The following is a 13,471-nucleotide window of genomic DNA, read 5'->3' as shown; positions in this document are numbered from 1 at the left end:
CTCTCTTACTAGACAAATTATAAAACCCGTATTGAACTAAATGTTCATTCTTTTTAAGGACAGATGGAGTATCTCAAACGGGTCCCACATTTCACTTCTTTTTCCACTCACTTTCTTTCATACTAGTATTTTTTAAAACCCATGTTGACTCAAATCAGTTTCATAATGGCGGATGGACGAAGGGAGTATTAACACTGAGCTGGTTTTCATGAAATCTAAAGTGGGAAATGGGATTCACCAGTACTCCTATAAAATAATGATATGTTTGGCTTAGTTCATTTTCTGTGACAAGATTATATATTGCAGACGAAGTTAATAGAAACCAATTGTGGGGATAGCTCAGTTGGGAGAGCGTCAGACTGAAGATCTGAAGGTCACGTGTTCGATCCACGTTCACCGCATTCACTTTTTTTTTTACTATTTCAGTTCAATTTTTGATACTTTCCCCCTTTTTTCTTACTTTATTTCGCAGCTAATATACAGTAACTATTTTTTATTTACACCAAGTTTGTTAAATAGGAATATAACTTGTTTTTTAATCGAATAGTTTAATTAATGTGAATTTGAAATATAACACTTTCTAATATATTTCTAGACAGTGTATTGCGTTATGCACACTTGAGGAAATAAGATAGAAATAATAGTATATTGATGAATTTATAATAACGATTAGGATTATGAAACAAAAACAATTAGAGTTTATAACAATCAAAGTTTACACTACAATAATTCTCGTAAGTTAATAGTATTTGAAATAGGGGTAAAATATGTTATTGGGAAATTGGAAACTAGGAGAGAACCAAAAATTGTTTTGTAATGATCTTACTTAAATCATAATGATCCAATTTAAATTTGTAATAACTCACTCTCACACGTTATGAACTGAGCGAGAATTAAAATTACTATTTTTAAATAATCAACAAATTCTTATTTTAATCCTTAATTTTCTCTTTTTCTTAATTGAATTAACTAATAAAAAATCATTATGGCTAATATATCCTTGTGATGACCTAAATCTCCTTCAAAATGATATACTACTCCATATGAGATAATTAATATAACTGGTTAATTTATGGGATTTTGGTCTCTACTACTATCATTAATTTTGCCAAAAATATGCTACACCGTTTCTCATAAACTATAAAAGTGGTATGAAAACCACGAACTTTGGCGTAGCAGCGTGTTTCATTCCCAAATCCCAACCCAACCCATTTTAAATTTTTTTTGGCAAAATGCATTCTACATAGACGATTATAAAGTGCGTGACACAACAAAAAAAATGAAATATTACTACGTCGGCGACTTTGTACGACATAACCATTTCTGCAAGAAAATCACGACACAACAAACAATGCAACATTCGAATCCCGTTGAAACCCACGACACAACAACGGTGCAACCATTTGACACGTGATACTCCACGCGAAGAGAAGTAGCTACACTACCTTTTAATCTTTCATACTAAATGACTGCATAACACTATTTGACCAAAGGTTAATAATTTAAGCTTTAATTCTACTAACAAAATTTAAAGTCGAGACTTTGGGTTTCAGACATTAATCACTCTATAATTAGGTTATATACGCACACGATTGACCTACTTCTTTTTTTTATTGATAAATAAAAAGAAATTTAAATATTGTGTCATAATAGACTCGAACATGAGACATTTGACCTCAAGTATTAACTACTACTCATTAACTTGCTTCTTATTATACAATTGAATGGTTCGGTTTGATGCAATTGGTACATTTAAACTATAAGAATTATTAAGATGATGTTCAATTTGTTATATAAAATAATATAAAGATACGATATGTGATAAACCATAATATGATTTCTCTACGGTTAGTTATAAGATATGATCTAATCTTGGTATTATGGGGTGTGTCAAAATACATTGTCACATAGATAAGAATACAATCGAATAAAAAGTAAAATTAATTATAATTAATCACAAATAATCACGACAACTGAACAAATAAACATTGGAGTTTTTGGCTATTCACTACATTGGAGTTTTATTCATGGTTTGTAATCAATGTTTGAAGAAGTATAAATTATTTGTTCTCTCATCACGAATATCATTTATATGATTTCTAATTATATAGAATATGATGTGTTTTGTTTTAATTTAAATATTTAAACTTTTTCCAACCTAAAACTAAAATAAAATTCTTGTTATATAAACATCAAAGAACCTCCGTTCTTACGAAATATTTTTAAGTAGTTAACACTAAAAAAAAAATCTTGTTTGCACACAATGAAGGGAGTCATTGTAAAAAAAATTGAGATAATAGAAAAAAAAATAATAATAATTGAATTTTAAATATCCAAATCACTATAAAATTCTGAATTCGCCACTGATTAATTACTGTGTAGACAAGATTAACATATGATTAACAGAGTAAAGTGATGTTCGATTTCTAAGATAAAATAATACCAAGATATAATCTAGGATTAAATTGTGAAATTATTTTAGTTATATGAGGTTAACTATGACTAATTATCCAATGATTATTCATCTAGGATTGAGTTGTGAGGTTAGATCTCATGAACCAAACACATTACAAATTTGAATATCGGATAGAATCTTGCAAACCGAACAGCATTCGAGTATGATTGACAAATCATTAATTATATTTTTTAATACATGATGAGTAATAAAATACTTAAAATACAAATGTAGAAGAAAAGTAGGAGTACTACTAGTTGAGATAAAAATGGCTGAATTTATGTTCACCTAAAAATATTTTCTCCTTTGGGGGCTATGTGGTGAAATATTGTCTCTGCCCCAAAAATTAGCATCAACAATTCTTCAAATAAGAAGCAGGAATCCGTTTCCGTGCAGTGATTCCAGCAATCTCGAAATGGCGAGCTCTCTTCGGCGGCTGGCGAGTGATTCCATTAAGATTTCTAGATCGGCAAGAGCATTCTCCACGGAAAGCGCATTGGTCGAAACAAAACCCGGCGAGATCGGTACGGTTTCGGGCATCCCCCAAGAGCACCTCCGCCGAAAGGTATACTTGCAATTTTTGCGGTTTTATTTGAATATGTTTAATCAAAAGATGAATTGATTTACCTAAATTTGTTTTGGTGTTGGATAGGTTATGATATTCTCACCTGCCAGAACTGCTACTCAGCAAGGAGCTGGGAAGGTCGGTAGATGGAAAATCAATTTCCTGTCCACGCAAAAGTATGCCTATCATCTCTTGATTGCTCAATCAGCCTTTATCTTTGATCAATTTGTCATCCACCTTATTTTTCCTTAAGAAACATTGGGCACAAATTGGACAAAATGTTCACTTTGCTGAATTTGAGCTGGATCAGATTGTAATTTCCATTATCTTTGTGAGGAAGGAATATTATTGGTCGATGCTAGAATTTTAGTCTAATGCATTTGAATTAATGGGTGTTATGAGCATTGGAGTTAGCAAGTTATCGTTCAATTCCACCAAGTTCGTTCTTTGCATTACTATCAATTTGATTGCCTTTGTTGAGTCAGTTCTCTTCTGGTACACGAAGGGAACAAGTTGACCCCAATGTGTTGAATTATTGTATCCATGAGAATCATAGGCTGACGAGCATTGTTCTTCAGCTCAAATACAGGTCTTAACACTTTATCGGTAAATTTGTACCTGAAACATTTTACCAGCAATGATAAAGTAAAGTTGAGATGTTTATGGCAAGGAAATTATGTGGCCACTAAGGAGAAGATAAAGGCACACAGGAAGAGAATTATAAAGGAATGAGATGAAAATGTGAATGGAACGAAGATGAAAAAGGATTCCATACTGGTTCTAGTGCTTGGTATGCTTAAGGAATTAAAGAATGGATTTCTTGATTTTCTTACAATTAAAGATGATGTCAATAGTCATAAGAATGTGATCAATTATTCACTGATTGTTTTTATCATTATGGTTGTTGAATATGCATATATTGTTTCTGATTTTCAGATGGGAGAATCCACTTATGGGTTGGACATCCACTGGAGACCCATATGCCAATGTTGGGGATTCTGCACTAAGCTTTGACAGTCAAGAAGCTGCAGTATCATTTGCTGAGAGACATGGTTGGGATTACACGGTATGGTCTCCTTGGTCTGAGATCCCGACAGAATAAAATTTCCAAGTTTAAAGTTCTATACTCACGTTTAGGCTCTTTATGCAAGGGTTAGATATTAGACTGTAAACCGCTCTTTATTTGTCAGCTGGAATCTTGAAATTCCATGAAACTGGACTATGCTATAAAAACTTGAGTTATTCGTAGTGTAATTAAATGAAATAGAAGCGAATTAGCATAGGCTTGTTTTTGTTCTCTTAAAGAATCTGATTTGGCATTTTATTGGTCTTCCTGTATTTTATGGAACTGGCCATCTTGACACAGCCATTAAATCATTAACTTAAGTGATCTTGATATCAGTATTTTGTCTATTTTGAGATTGGTTCAACATTGCACTGTGTCAAGACTCGAGTACATTCTAGTGCTATTGAATCGTTTGGCATGTATTAGTCATTTATCTAAAATTTGGCGCTGTGTCAAGACTCAAGAGTGAATTCTAGTGCTATTGAATCGTTTGGCACATATTAGTCATTTATCTACAATTTTGGCACTGTGTCAAGACTCAAGAGTGAATTCTAGTGCCATTGAATCGTTTGGCATGTATTAGTCATTTATCTAAAATTTTACTTTTGCAAATGATCTTTGCTTCTGACTTTCTGGTTCTGTTATAAGTTTATAATGCTACTTAACATCTTCCATGTATATTTGTTTCACCAGTTTTAAATACTCCATGACAGTGCTGGTCTAATATTTTCGAATATGAAAGTTTCTTATGTTTTCATACTGCTTCTTATTCACAGGTCAAGAAGCACCACACCCCATTATTGAAGGTTAGATATCCTTATTTTAAAAATTTAGTTCTTGTTTATGTTTGAGGTGATTTAGCAACAGCCTGTAAAGAGACTTGAACTCCTATTCCGATTGTACTTTTACTTGTACTAAACATGTCTAAATTTTCTGTTCTATGTTTTCTTTTCACTTGTGGTGATTTCATGTTTGGTATAGTTTGGTTCATATAGCACTCGCTGTTTTGACAAATAGTACTCTGAAACCAAATCACACGCCTTCATGTATAACACACTGTACACTATTAATTTTCATGGTTTATTGGTAGATGGCAAGAGGAACGTCTTGTCCTTTGGATGAAAGTTGTTATGGTTTACTTCCTTTCCAAGCAGTTTTTGACAGAATTACTTAAACAAGCTCTGGTAAACTAAATTGCTTTTGTAGTAGTGGCCTGTTACATATTTGACTGACCTTCTATTTAACATTTTGATAGTTATACTACTAATACATTAACTGTGGTAAGTGGTGATAGTGAGACCATTACCTTTTGTGATGAGGCTGACATACGTTTGATGATAGCTTGCTTGTTGATCTCTTATTGTTGTGTAGAGATTCTTTCTTTTGTTCTATGTGCACATCCCCCTCCCCACCTCCATTAGAATTCCTACAAAGCTGACTACAAAATGATATTTTGAGGTCTCTCAGGACTCACGGTAGTCTTCCTACTGGGTTTCGTTTGCAGGTGAAGGCATACGCAGACAACTTCAAATGGAAGGGCCCTCCTAAGTCCGAGGCGAGCTAATTTTTCAAGTTTTATCATTTGCTTGGGGTTTTTAGCCCAAGGATGAGTACTTTGTGTTATCCTTGAGTGAATAAATCACACAACATTTGGGTGCCTTCATGCTTGATTTGTTTGTGCAGATAGTTTTAATCCGCATTGCACTTGTTGTAAGACAAGATACTTGTGTATTACAGAATGATATCCCAACTTTTAGAGAGAAAAGAAAATTGTTATTTTGGACCTTGTTTGTTTTAATTGCTTTATTTTCTTCGATGTGTATCTTTACTGTGTCAAACAGAGCCATCTTGTTAGACTAAATTTACTAAGCTCAATTGTCCAATACAGTCGAACTTAAGGGAGAAATATCTACGTTTTCTACGCACGCATCATTACCCAAAAGTGGATTTTAAAATAAAGATAAAGATAAAAGGGGTGTGCCAAATTATTTCCCTATGAAGAGGCGAATTCATTATTTTTTCGAAAGTCTCTCTTTATATATTTTTGAATACAATAATACAATATCACTAACTAGCCGTGCTGTATGGTCAAGAAAACTCACTACATTTACATTTTTTTAATTTTATTTTTCTCTCGATGAAGATGGTTAAATTTCATAAAACTGCATTAATGACTTTCTTAGTGTTACTTGTAAAATACTCCACATTCGAATACTTAGATACTTAATCGTTACCAATAAACAGACATTGATTCGTCTACAACTCCGCATACACGCTATATATCCTCTTTAAATTTATTAATTTCATGCGTTTCCGATTCAAATTGGAAACTGAGATATACTATGCAAAATGATAACTGAAAGAAGAGCCTACCTCTTTGCTAATGAGTTGAGTTGCCAGGAGCTCTTAACCGCTGAGAAATTTAGCTAAAACATAATTTTGGCCAGTGTGAAACTGTGAATTTCTTCACATGTCCACATAGCATAAGCATTTCCCTTTTAGGTGCAAATATATAGAGTGTGTGTAGAGCTGTAGAGATTTATAACCATGTTACAACTTACAATCGAAGAGGGATATCTGTTATCTGTCTAGACTCAAGACTCACTTTACCTATATCTTTTATCCAAATATCTTCACCTATATACAAAACTGTGTAACAAATATATTACATCAGAGATATCTGTATATTGCAAAATTATTAGGGTGTGTTTGGTTTGTATGTTAGGAGCAGTTAGTGCATGGTAACTAGTGGATTCGGTTGTTTGGTTTCTTAGTTAGGCTAAATGCTTGGTCCGATGAAATGTGGCAGGCCCAAGCTAAAAATGCTGAAATAGGTGGTTTTCTTATCTTTCAAATTTGGTGTGATATGTATATGGATTTTGAACAGTAACTCATATAGAAACACAAAATGACATTATTGTCCTCAATTTTAACTCCACACAGAGCAGCTCATTTTGAATTAATTAACGCTGCTGAATTAGTTTTCTTTCACCTCCACGCAGTTGCTGCTCGAGATCAACCGGTCGACACCCATAATACGGCTGACTGCGCCGATTCGGAGAGTGGTGATGGAAAACGGCGCCGGCCATTTATTTTGTTCGAGGTTTGGTTTAATTTACCCCACTCCGAGATTTCCTCCGCACCATTGTATTTTAGATTTGGGTGTTTAATTGGTATTCAAATCTCGAGTTTTAACAGAATGTTTCCTCAATTTGATTCAAGTTGTCTGGTAATTTCATGTTTAATCTTTGTCAAAGGTTGATGGCAATTCCATGGCCACCAACAAGTTTAAAGATTTTCTTCCAAAAACTTGCAATTAAGTTTCGACATTAGACACCGATTCCACCGAATCCCCAACACCAAGTTTCTGCAAACAAATTAGTTCCATATGATTGCATTAAAATACGAATTAGGGCAGAAGGGCAAATGGTGTTATTTGGTGAAAATTAAGAGGATAAATTCGTCAATTCTAGTTGGTAATGTGTACTCCGTATATACAGCAGTACAGCACCAACAAAAGCTATGTGACAAGCCAAACGGTTGTCTACTAAATGACCACCCCAGAAAAGCTATTCAATTTCAGGCTGAAAACATTTTCTTGAGGAATGCTAAACGCCAAACCAAACGGACCCTTACCACCATACAAAATTTTGTACTAATAGCGTACCATCTCCAAGTTGATATCCTGTCCAGGAAAAGTGACGTGTTAGAATTCTTGCACCTGTGTAACAAAAGACAAATATATTTGCTGAAAGTGAAATCACTCAGACTTTAACATATTCGAAGATAACCTGTTGGTAGAACACTGCAGTGTAAATTTCCATCACGAAAGAAACACATGAGAAAGAGAGAAGCGTCAACTACCACACGCAACTATGCTAGATAATTCTTAATACTGATTCACATTCCTTAAGAATAAGGATCAAACTTTTCTCACCTTAGTAGTTGGTTAGGTTCAGAAAGAAATTATAATGCACTGGACTCCTATCAAAAGCTACACAGCTGAAACATGCCTAATGCTCATCTAGCAATAATCGTCAAAGATATTTAGATTTACATCGGTCACAATCAATTCCCAGTTACTGTTATAGCTACTTATAGCAAATTGGAGAGAGCAGTTGGTCAACTAAACTTGGTTAGTTTAGATTCTTTAGAAGGTTTACAGTGGTGATTCAACAAACAGAGGTGTGAATGAATCTTATAACCACTGAAACCATCTCCTCTGCTTATATGCATCCTCTTTCTTAGGAGCTAGGGTTATCCTATCGGCATGGGAGACAGCCCATCTGTTGAAATCTGGTGAAGCAACCAGCTCTTCCAAGGCTTTGCGTGTGGACTCCTTTGTGAATGCTTCCCATTCATCCTTGGCAAATTTTCTTTGATAAGGAGCATCGTGGAATGAAGAATAGAAAGTCTCCGAATCTTTTATTGGTGACTTACTAGTTTGACCTGAAAGGATAGCTAAATGTTAGCAAGGAATTTAATGACAGACGAAAATTCATTACATTTAAATTGAAGAAGCCACCTTGAATAGGAGTATATGAAGTTCTGATTGGAGGTCTGGAGGCAGAAGAATTGGCAATTGGCGATCCATATGGATAAACAGGTTCTCTCACGTTGCTCTTGGTCGATCTACTTAACTTTCTGCAGGTTATTTCATTATTTATATTGGAATGAATGATAAACTGAAAGGAGAAAAAAAAAAAGCACGATGCACTTAAAGACGCGTGTCATTGACTCACTTGTAAGCACGGCGAACAAGCTTCGGCTGGATGGACCTCAACCCCAAAGAGAATAAAATTCCACCAATCAATGCATCTATTGCCAATAAAGGATCTATAGAGCTCTGAAAAAGAAATCCATGAACATTTTACACGACATAAAAATACTCTTTGAAATTGGGGTTGATCATGATACATTTATAGTATGAAGAATCAGGAAACCTGAAGGATCAAGACAGAGGAAATAATACGAATTGACCAAGTGGCAAATTGAGATACACCATCATCAATAGATCCATCATCCGTGATTACAAGCTTGCGTACAGCCCAAAAACCCAACCAAGATCCAGCAATTAGAAGGAAAATAATCAGAAAAATTAGCAGCTGCAAGACATAAAGAGCATGCATTAGCACAATTGGAACATACCATCAATTCAGAAATTGGAAGTCAACGCAGTTTATGGCAAGAAGTTCAAATACAATACCTAATTAGTGCATAGGCTACACAACAAGTTTGATCTGAGACATCACATAGCAATATCAAGCATCAAGAGCCGCGGGTTATTCTCATCTAAAAACTAGATTACATTTTTCATTTTTTTTGCTAGTAATTTTTATTGATAAATCATAGTACTACAAGATAAACACATCAGTACTCAGTAGCATGTAAGTGTGGTTGTGTTTTTACTCTAAAAATTAATGGTTTGTATTGTCAAACCTTGAAATGGATCTGAAATCAGATTTTTTATGTAATGTAGTGGCATTAAGAATTTAAGAGTGATTTTTATAAAAGCACAATAAAAATGAGACTAGTATTGGTACCATAGAAGGGAATTTGCATCTTTGTGATTTTTATATTCTAATTTTTCCATCGGGGAAAGAGTAACTAAAAGAATTGGATAAAAGAAACTTACATACAGGATAATACATATCTTCTGAAAGTCCAATCTCGACCAATAGTGAACGTAGCAATCTTGGCACATAGCCAAGTAGAAAGGTTCCCGCGCCAACCTGAACCGAATGAACAAATAAAGTTATAATAGCAAATGAAAATAGCCAATTAGATGGGATGGCGTGTAAATTAACATACAAAGGAGGAGTACAAAACTATTGCAAATGAGCCTTTTCGGCCAGTTGGAAGTAGCTTCATCCCCTGTACCAAAGCACAAGACGATTAGTAGACGAATATCCAGGAAATCTTCGCTGCCCTTTCATAAATCACAGGACAGAGGCCTTTTCATTTGTTAATGGTGACCTATAATACTAGTACTCAAATTAGAAAATCTGAAGGAAGAAAACTTATTTACTGACCTGGAAAAGGACCATTAATATCACAAGTAAAGCCCCTGCAGCCATGGCACCACTGTAATAGAAAACTAAGGACTTGCTGAGCATAGAAGCCAAACTCATCAACACTATTCCAGAAATTAGGAATATTATCCTATACAAAAAGAACTCTGCAAAAGGAAATCAACACTGGTGAGTGTTTGCAAAACGAGTTTAATGTGCAAGACGAGTTTATGGAAAAAATCAGAGAATGCTAAAAGTTAGAAGCATTAAAATAAACACCCCCATGGTACTTTTAGAATTTCAGCTATTTATGGCATTATGCAAGCATAACTTGAGTTTGAATTTGAAAGCACTAAATTGCTAAGCACAAGCTAAATCATATTTACAGCTTTCATAAGTTCTTTTGCAAACGCTTGTGCAAGGTACAAACAAAGCTAAGAATCATATTAACCATTAACTAGCAAGCTAAAACAAATTACAGAAAGAAAATAAAATAGGGACGATAATAATATAATACTATGTGACCACGGATGACAAACCTTCATCAAGAGAAACTTGAATATTTTCAGAATAAGAAGCCCCCATCCTTATGTCTATGACTTTGTGATCAAAAGGAGACATTGGTTTAATCCATGACCCATTTGAAAGTCTTTCCCACTGGTCGTGTGGGCACATTCCTATCTCAAGAGTTACATTCCTGCTTCACTAAGCATGTTATTAAGTAGCTAAACCAATAAATATTTCCAAACAAATTTACCTGTGTAATTGTGTGTGCATGTTAGCACATGAAAAAAATAAACAATAAAAAATGTTGTCCATGGAAAATATGTTAGCACCTTACCAAGCAATAGTTTTTAATGGAGAGGAAGATGAAATATGTTCTTATTATCATATCAAAAAAATCAAACCCTTCCTTAAACATACGTTCAAAATCATCCAAATCTAAGATATATTCAACAGGAGATTCAATGCCTTTAATATCTCATGGAAACTATGGTGTGTCAAGATTCAATCAGGAAAAAAAAACCAAAAAATGCTTTCGCAAATGTAGTAGCATGAAAAGCAAATAGATCTATATGTTTCCAAGAAAAGATATGCAGTAGATTCCAGAATTAAGTTTAAGTGTTAACAATACAATAGTAATGTTAATCAACTAAGCTTACTCTGACAGAGTATTGCTAGAATACACAGCAAGAGCCAAAATCACCAAAGCAATTAAGCTTTCCATCACTTGAGCAATATAGTGTCATCAAACCAACTTACCTGTGGAAACAGACATATATATTTGGTGGACGGCCAGTTGAGGTTGCATGCGAAACTTTTACCTTCATTGAATTAGCAAACTTGTTTAAATGTTTGATCCTAGGCAAACCATGAATTAGAACTCTCCCACATTTAATTTTAGCTCCAGGCTTGGAACCTGGAGAATTTTCCACTATCAAGGTGGGAGATAGCTGCAATGTCGCAGGCCCATTAGCAGCTGCAACAAACAATACATAAGCCGTAAGCTAAAATATAGATAATTACTGAACAAGCATAGCTCTATCTCACAGATTAATCTGCAAATATAACTAAATTCACATGAATTAGGCAAGCAATTATGTATCATCATTGAATTTCTGAAGGCTCTTTAGTCTGTTAACAACAGTGGCAAGAATAATGTGCGGTATATGGTCCTTGAAGGAATCTTGTTCGGATTGTAAGGGGCGAAAAATCAAAAGAATTTGAAATTAGCAAAAGTCATTCCCGCTCAAACGTATTTATAAAACTATTTACAGAAATAAAATCGAAATCCAACCACGATAATCAAACCCGGGAAAGCAAATTAGAAGAATCCAAAATTCCATAACAGTAACTGCTCGAGAGTGAGTGTAAAGGATTGATTTCAGGCATAATAAACCCTAACCACTGGCACTCAAAGCTACGAGCTTTTGGTTTTGTTCTGTCAGATAATGAATAACCCTGAATATATAGTTACCCTAATTATGAAGAGTGTTTACCTGAGGAGAGTTCAGAATCAGCTCCCGCGGAGAGAAACGCCAAATGCGAGAGTGTAATAAAGCATAGAAACAGTGTTGTTGGAGTAGGCATGGCTCAACGAAAGCAGAAATGCAGAAGAATTGGGCGGTTTTGTTTGAGAAAATCAAATTTGTAGCAAAGAAATGTTGTGTTTCAAACTTTGAATTATTCCGTTGTACAAAGTGGTCCCCACCATCTTTTTTATCTAGCACAAGATTGGCCCAGACAGTGTATCTTAGATGCTAAGGGTCTGATTGACTTGAGTAAGAAGAAGAAGAAGATAGATAACGAGGGGTACATTATTTTTGTTGTCAAGATAGAAATGATTCAAATGACTGAGGTATTTTTTTTAGACAATGTATGATTATCTTATATATCAAATTATTAAGTATCGTCCCATTGAAAGATGACTCACCTTCCTTTTTGGTTTATCCCAATTAAGATGATCCATTACTTAAAATGGAAACACCTTTATCTCTACTTTATTTTCTCTCTCCTACTTTACTCTCTCCTCTTACCATACAAAATATAACTGCATAAAATTTCGTGCCGCCCAAGGAAGGGGTCATCTTCCTTGGGACGGAGGGAGTAGTAATTACTCCCTCCGTCCCACATTTATAGTCACATTTAGTTATGACACGGGTTTTAAGGAATTGGTGGAGTGTGTAATTAATGAAGTGAGAGGTGGAGTGTGTAAGGGTGTCCACTATACATGGCCGGGCCAAGCCACAAAGTGTGGCCGGGCCACCAATGCCCATGTTTCCCACTATAGTGGACATGGCCAAGCCACCAAAAATTTTATTTTTTCCATTTTGTTTATATTTTAATTAAAAACGGGTATATTTATAGAATTTGTGTAGGAAAGAGGTAAAAAAATGTGTATACTTATAGAATTTTAAAAAAAAAATCAAAAAATATGGAGAGCCGCGGCTCGTGGCCAATACTATAGGAGGGCCACGGCTCCCGCCCAAGAGCCGCGGCCGGGCCACGATCGTGGCGCGCCCACGTCCACCCCCCCCCCCCTCCCGCCGCGGCTGCCCACCCCAGTCACTATAGGGAGCCGCGGCTCGCGGCTCTCCCGTGGCCCGGCCGCGGCTCCCCTATAGTGGACACTCTAATAAATGAAATGAGATGATGAAGTGAGATTATAGAGTGTGTAATAAATGAAGTGAGATGATGGAGTGTGTAATAAATGAAGTAAGTTGGTTGAAGGTGAGTCCCTTTTTTACTTTTTGCTTTTTTATTTTAGTTTTGATTTATTTTAATGTAGATAATGACATTTGAGTGTAATTTTAGTGAATAATGAAGTAAAATTTTACGTACAAATATGGAAAGTTTTAAATGTGACTATAAAT

General features: G+C 34.9%; 2 protein-coding genes and 1 non-coding gene across 3 annotated transcripts; 2 read left to right on the top strand and 1 right to left on the bottom strand.

Moving 5' to 3' along the window:
- Nucleotides 1–328: 328 nt before the first annotated feature.
- On the top strand, nucleotides 329–401 carry TRNAF-GAA (transfer RNA phenylalanine (anticodon GAA)). The gene has a single exon. It is a non-coding gene; the product is annotated as a tRNA-Phe (tRNA).
- A 2,327-nt stretch (nucleotides 402–2,728) lies between these two features.
- On the top strand, nucleotides 2,729–5,869 carry LOC125203294 (NADH dehydrogenase [ubiquinone] iron-sulfur protein 4, mitochondrial-like). Its single transcript, XM_048101611.2, has 5 exons — nucleotides 2,729–3,020; nucleotides 3,108–3,196; nucleotides 3,957–4,086; nucleotides 4,863–4,892; nucleotides 5,591–5,869. The coding sequence occupies exons 1-5, from the start codon at nucleotides 2,871–2,873 to the stop codon at nucleotides 5,648–5,650; spliced, it is 459 nt and encodes a 152-aa protein (XP_047957568.1). The 5' UTR covers nucleotides 2,729–2,870; the 3' UTR covers nucleotides 5,651–5,869.
- Nucleotides 5,870–7,947: 2,078 nt separating this feature from the next.
- LOC125203916 (transmembrane protein (DUF2215)) lies at nucleotides 7,948–12,264 on the bottom strand. Its single transcript, XM_048102434.2, has 10 exons — nucleotides 12,098–12,264; nucleotides 11,361–11,577; nucleotides 10,637–10,794; nucleotides 10,119–10,264; nucleotides 9,898–9,960; nucleotides 9,726–9,818; nucleotides 9,030–9,191; nucleotides 8,829–8,932; nucleotides 8,612–8,730; nucleotides 7,948–8,535 (listed from the first exon to the last, which is right to left on the bottom strand). Exons 1-10 carry the CDS (start codon nucleotides 12,186–12,188, stop codon nucleotides 8,285–8,287), a joined length of 1,404 nt encoding a protein of 467 aa, XP_047958391.1. The 5' UTR covers nucleotides 12,189–12,264; the 3' UTR covers nucleotides 7,948–8,284.
- Nucleotides 12,265–13,471: the final 1,207 nt, after the last annotated feature.

The sequence above is a fragment of the Salvia hispanica genome, chromosome 2 (assembly GCF_029641045.1).
Source record: "Salvia hispanica isolate PSC_SH4W2 chromosome 2, Shi_PSC_v1, whole genome shotgun sequence".
Lineage (NCBI taxonomy): Eukaryota > Viridiplantae > Streptophyta > Magnoliopsida > Lamiales > Lamiaceae > Salvia > Salvia hispanica.
This window is presented reverse-complemented; position numbering and strand designations above follow the sequence as displayed.

Excerpts from the sequence above, each read along its gene's own strand:
- LOC125203294 (XM_048101611.2), top strand. The coding sequence starts at position 2,871 with ATGGCGAGCTCTCTTCGGCGGCTGGCGAGTGATTCCATTAAGATTTCT. Across the intron at positions 3,021-3,107 it reads AAGAGCACCTCCGCCGAAAG|GTTATGATATTCTCACCTGC; the intron begins GTATACTTGCAA and ends GGTGTTGGATAG. Across the intron at positions 4,087-4,862 it reads GACATGGTTGGGATTACACG|GTCAAGAAGCACCACACCCC; the intron begins GTATGGTCTCCT and ends TCTTATTCACAG.
- LOC125203916 (XM_048102434.2), bottom strand. The coding sequence starts at position 12,188 with ATGCCTACTCCAACAACACTGTTTCTATGCTTTATTACACTCTCGCAT. Across the intron at positions 9,819-9,897 it reads TAGTTTTGTACTCCTCCTTT|GTTGGCGCGGGAACCTTTCT; the intron begins GTATGTTAATTT and ends CATTCGGTTCAG. Across the intron at positions 8,536-8,611 it reads TTCATATACTCCTATTCAAG|GTCAAACTAGTAAGTCACCA; the intron begins GTGGCTTCTTCA and ends CTATCCTTTCAG.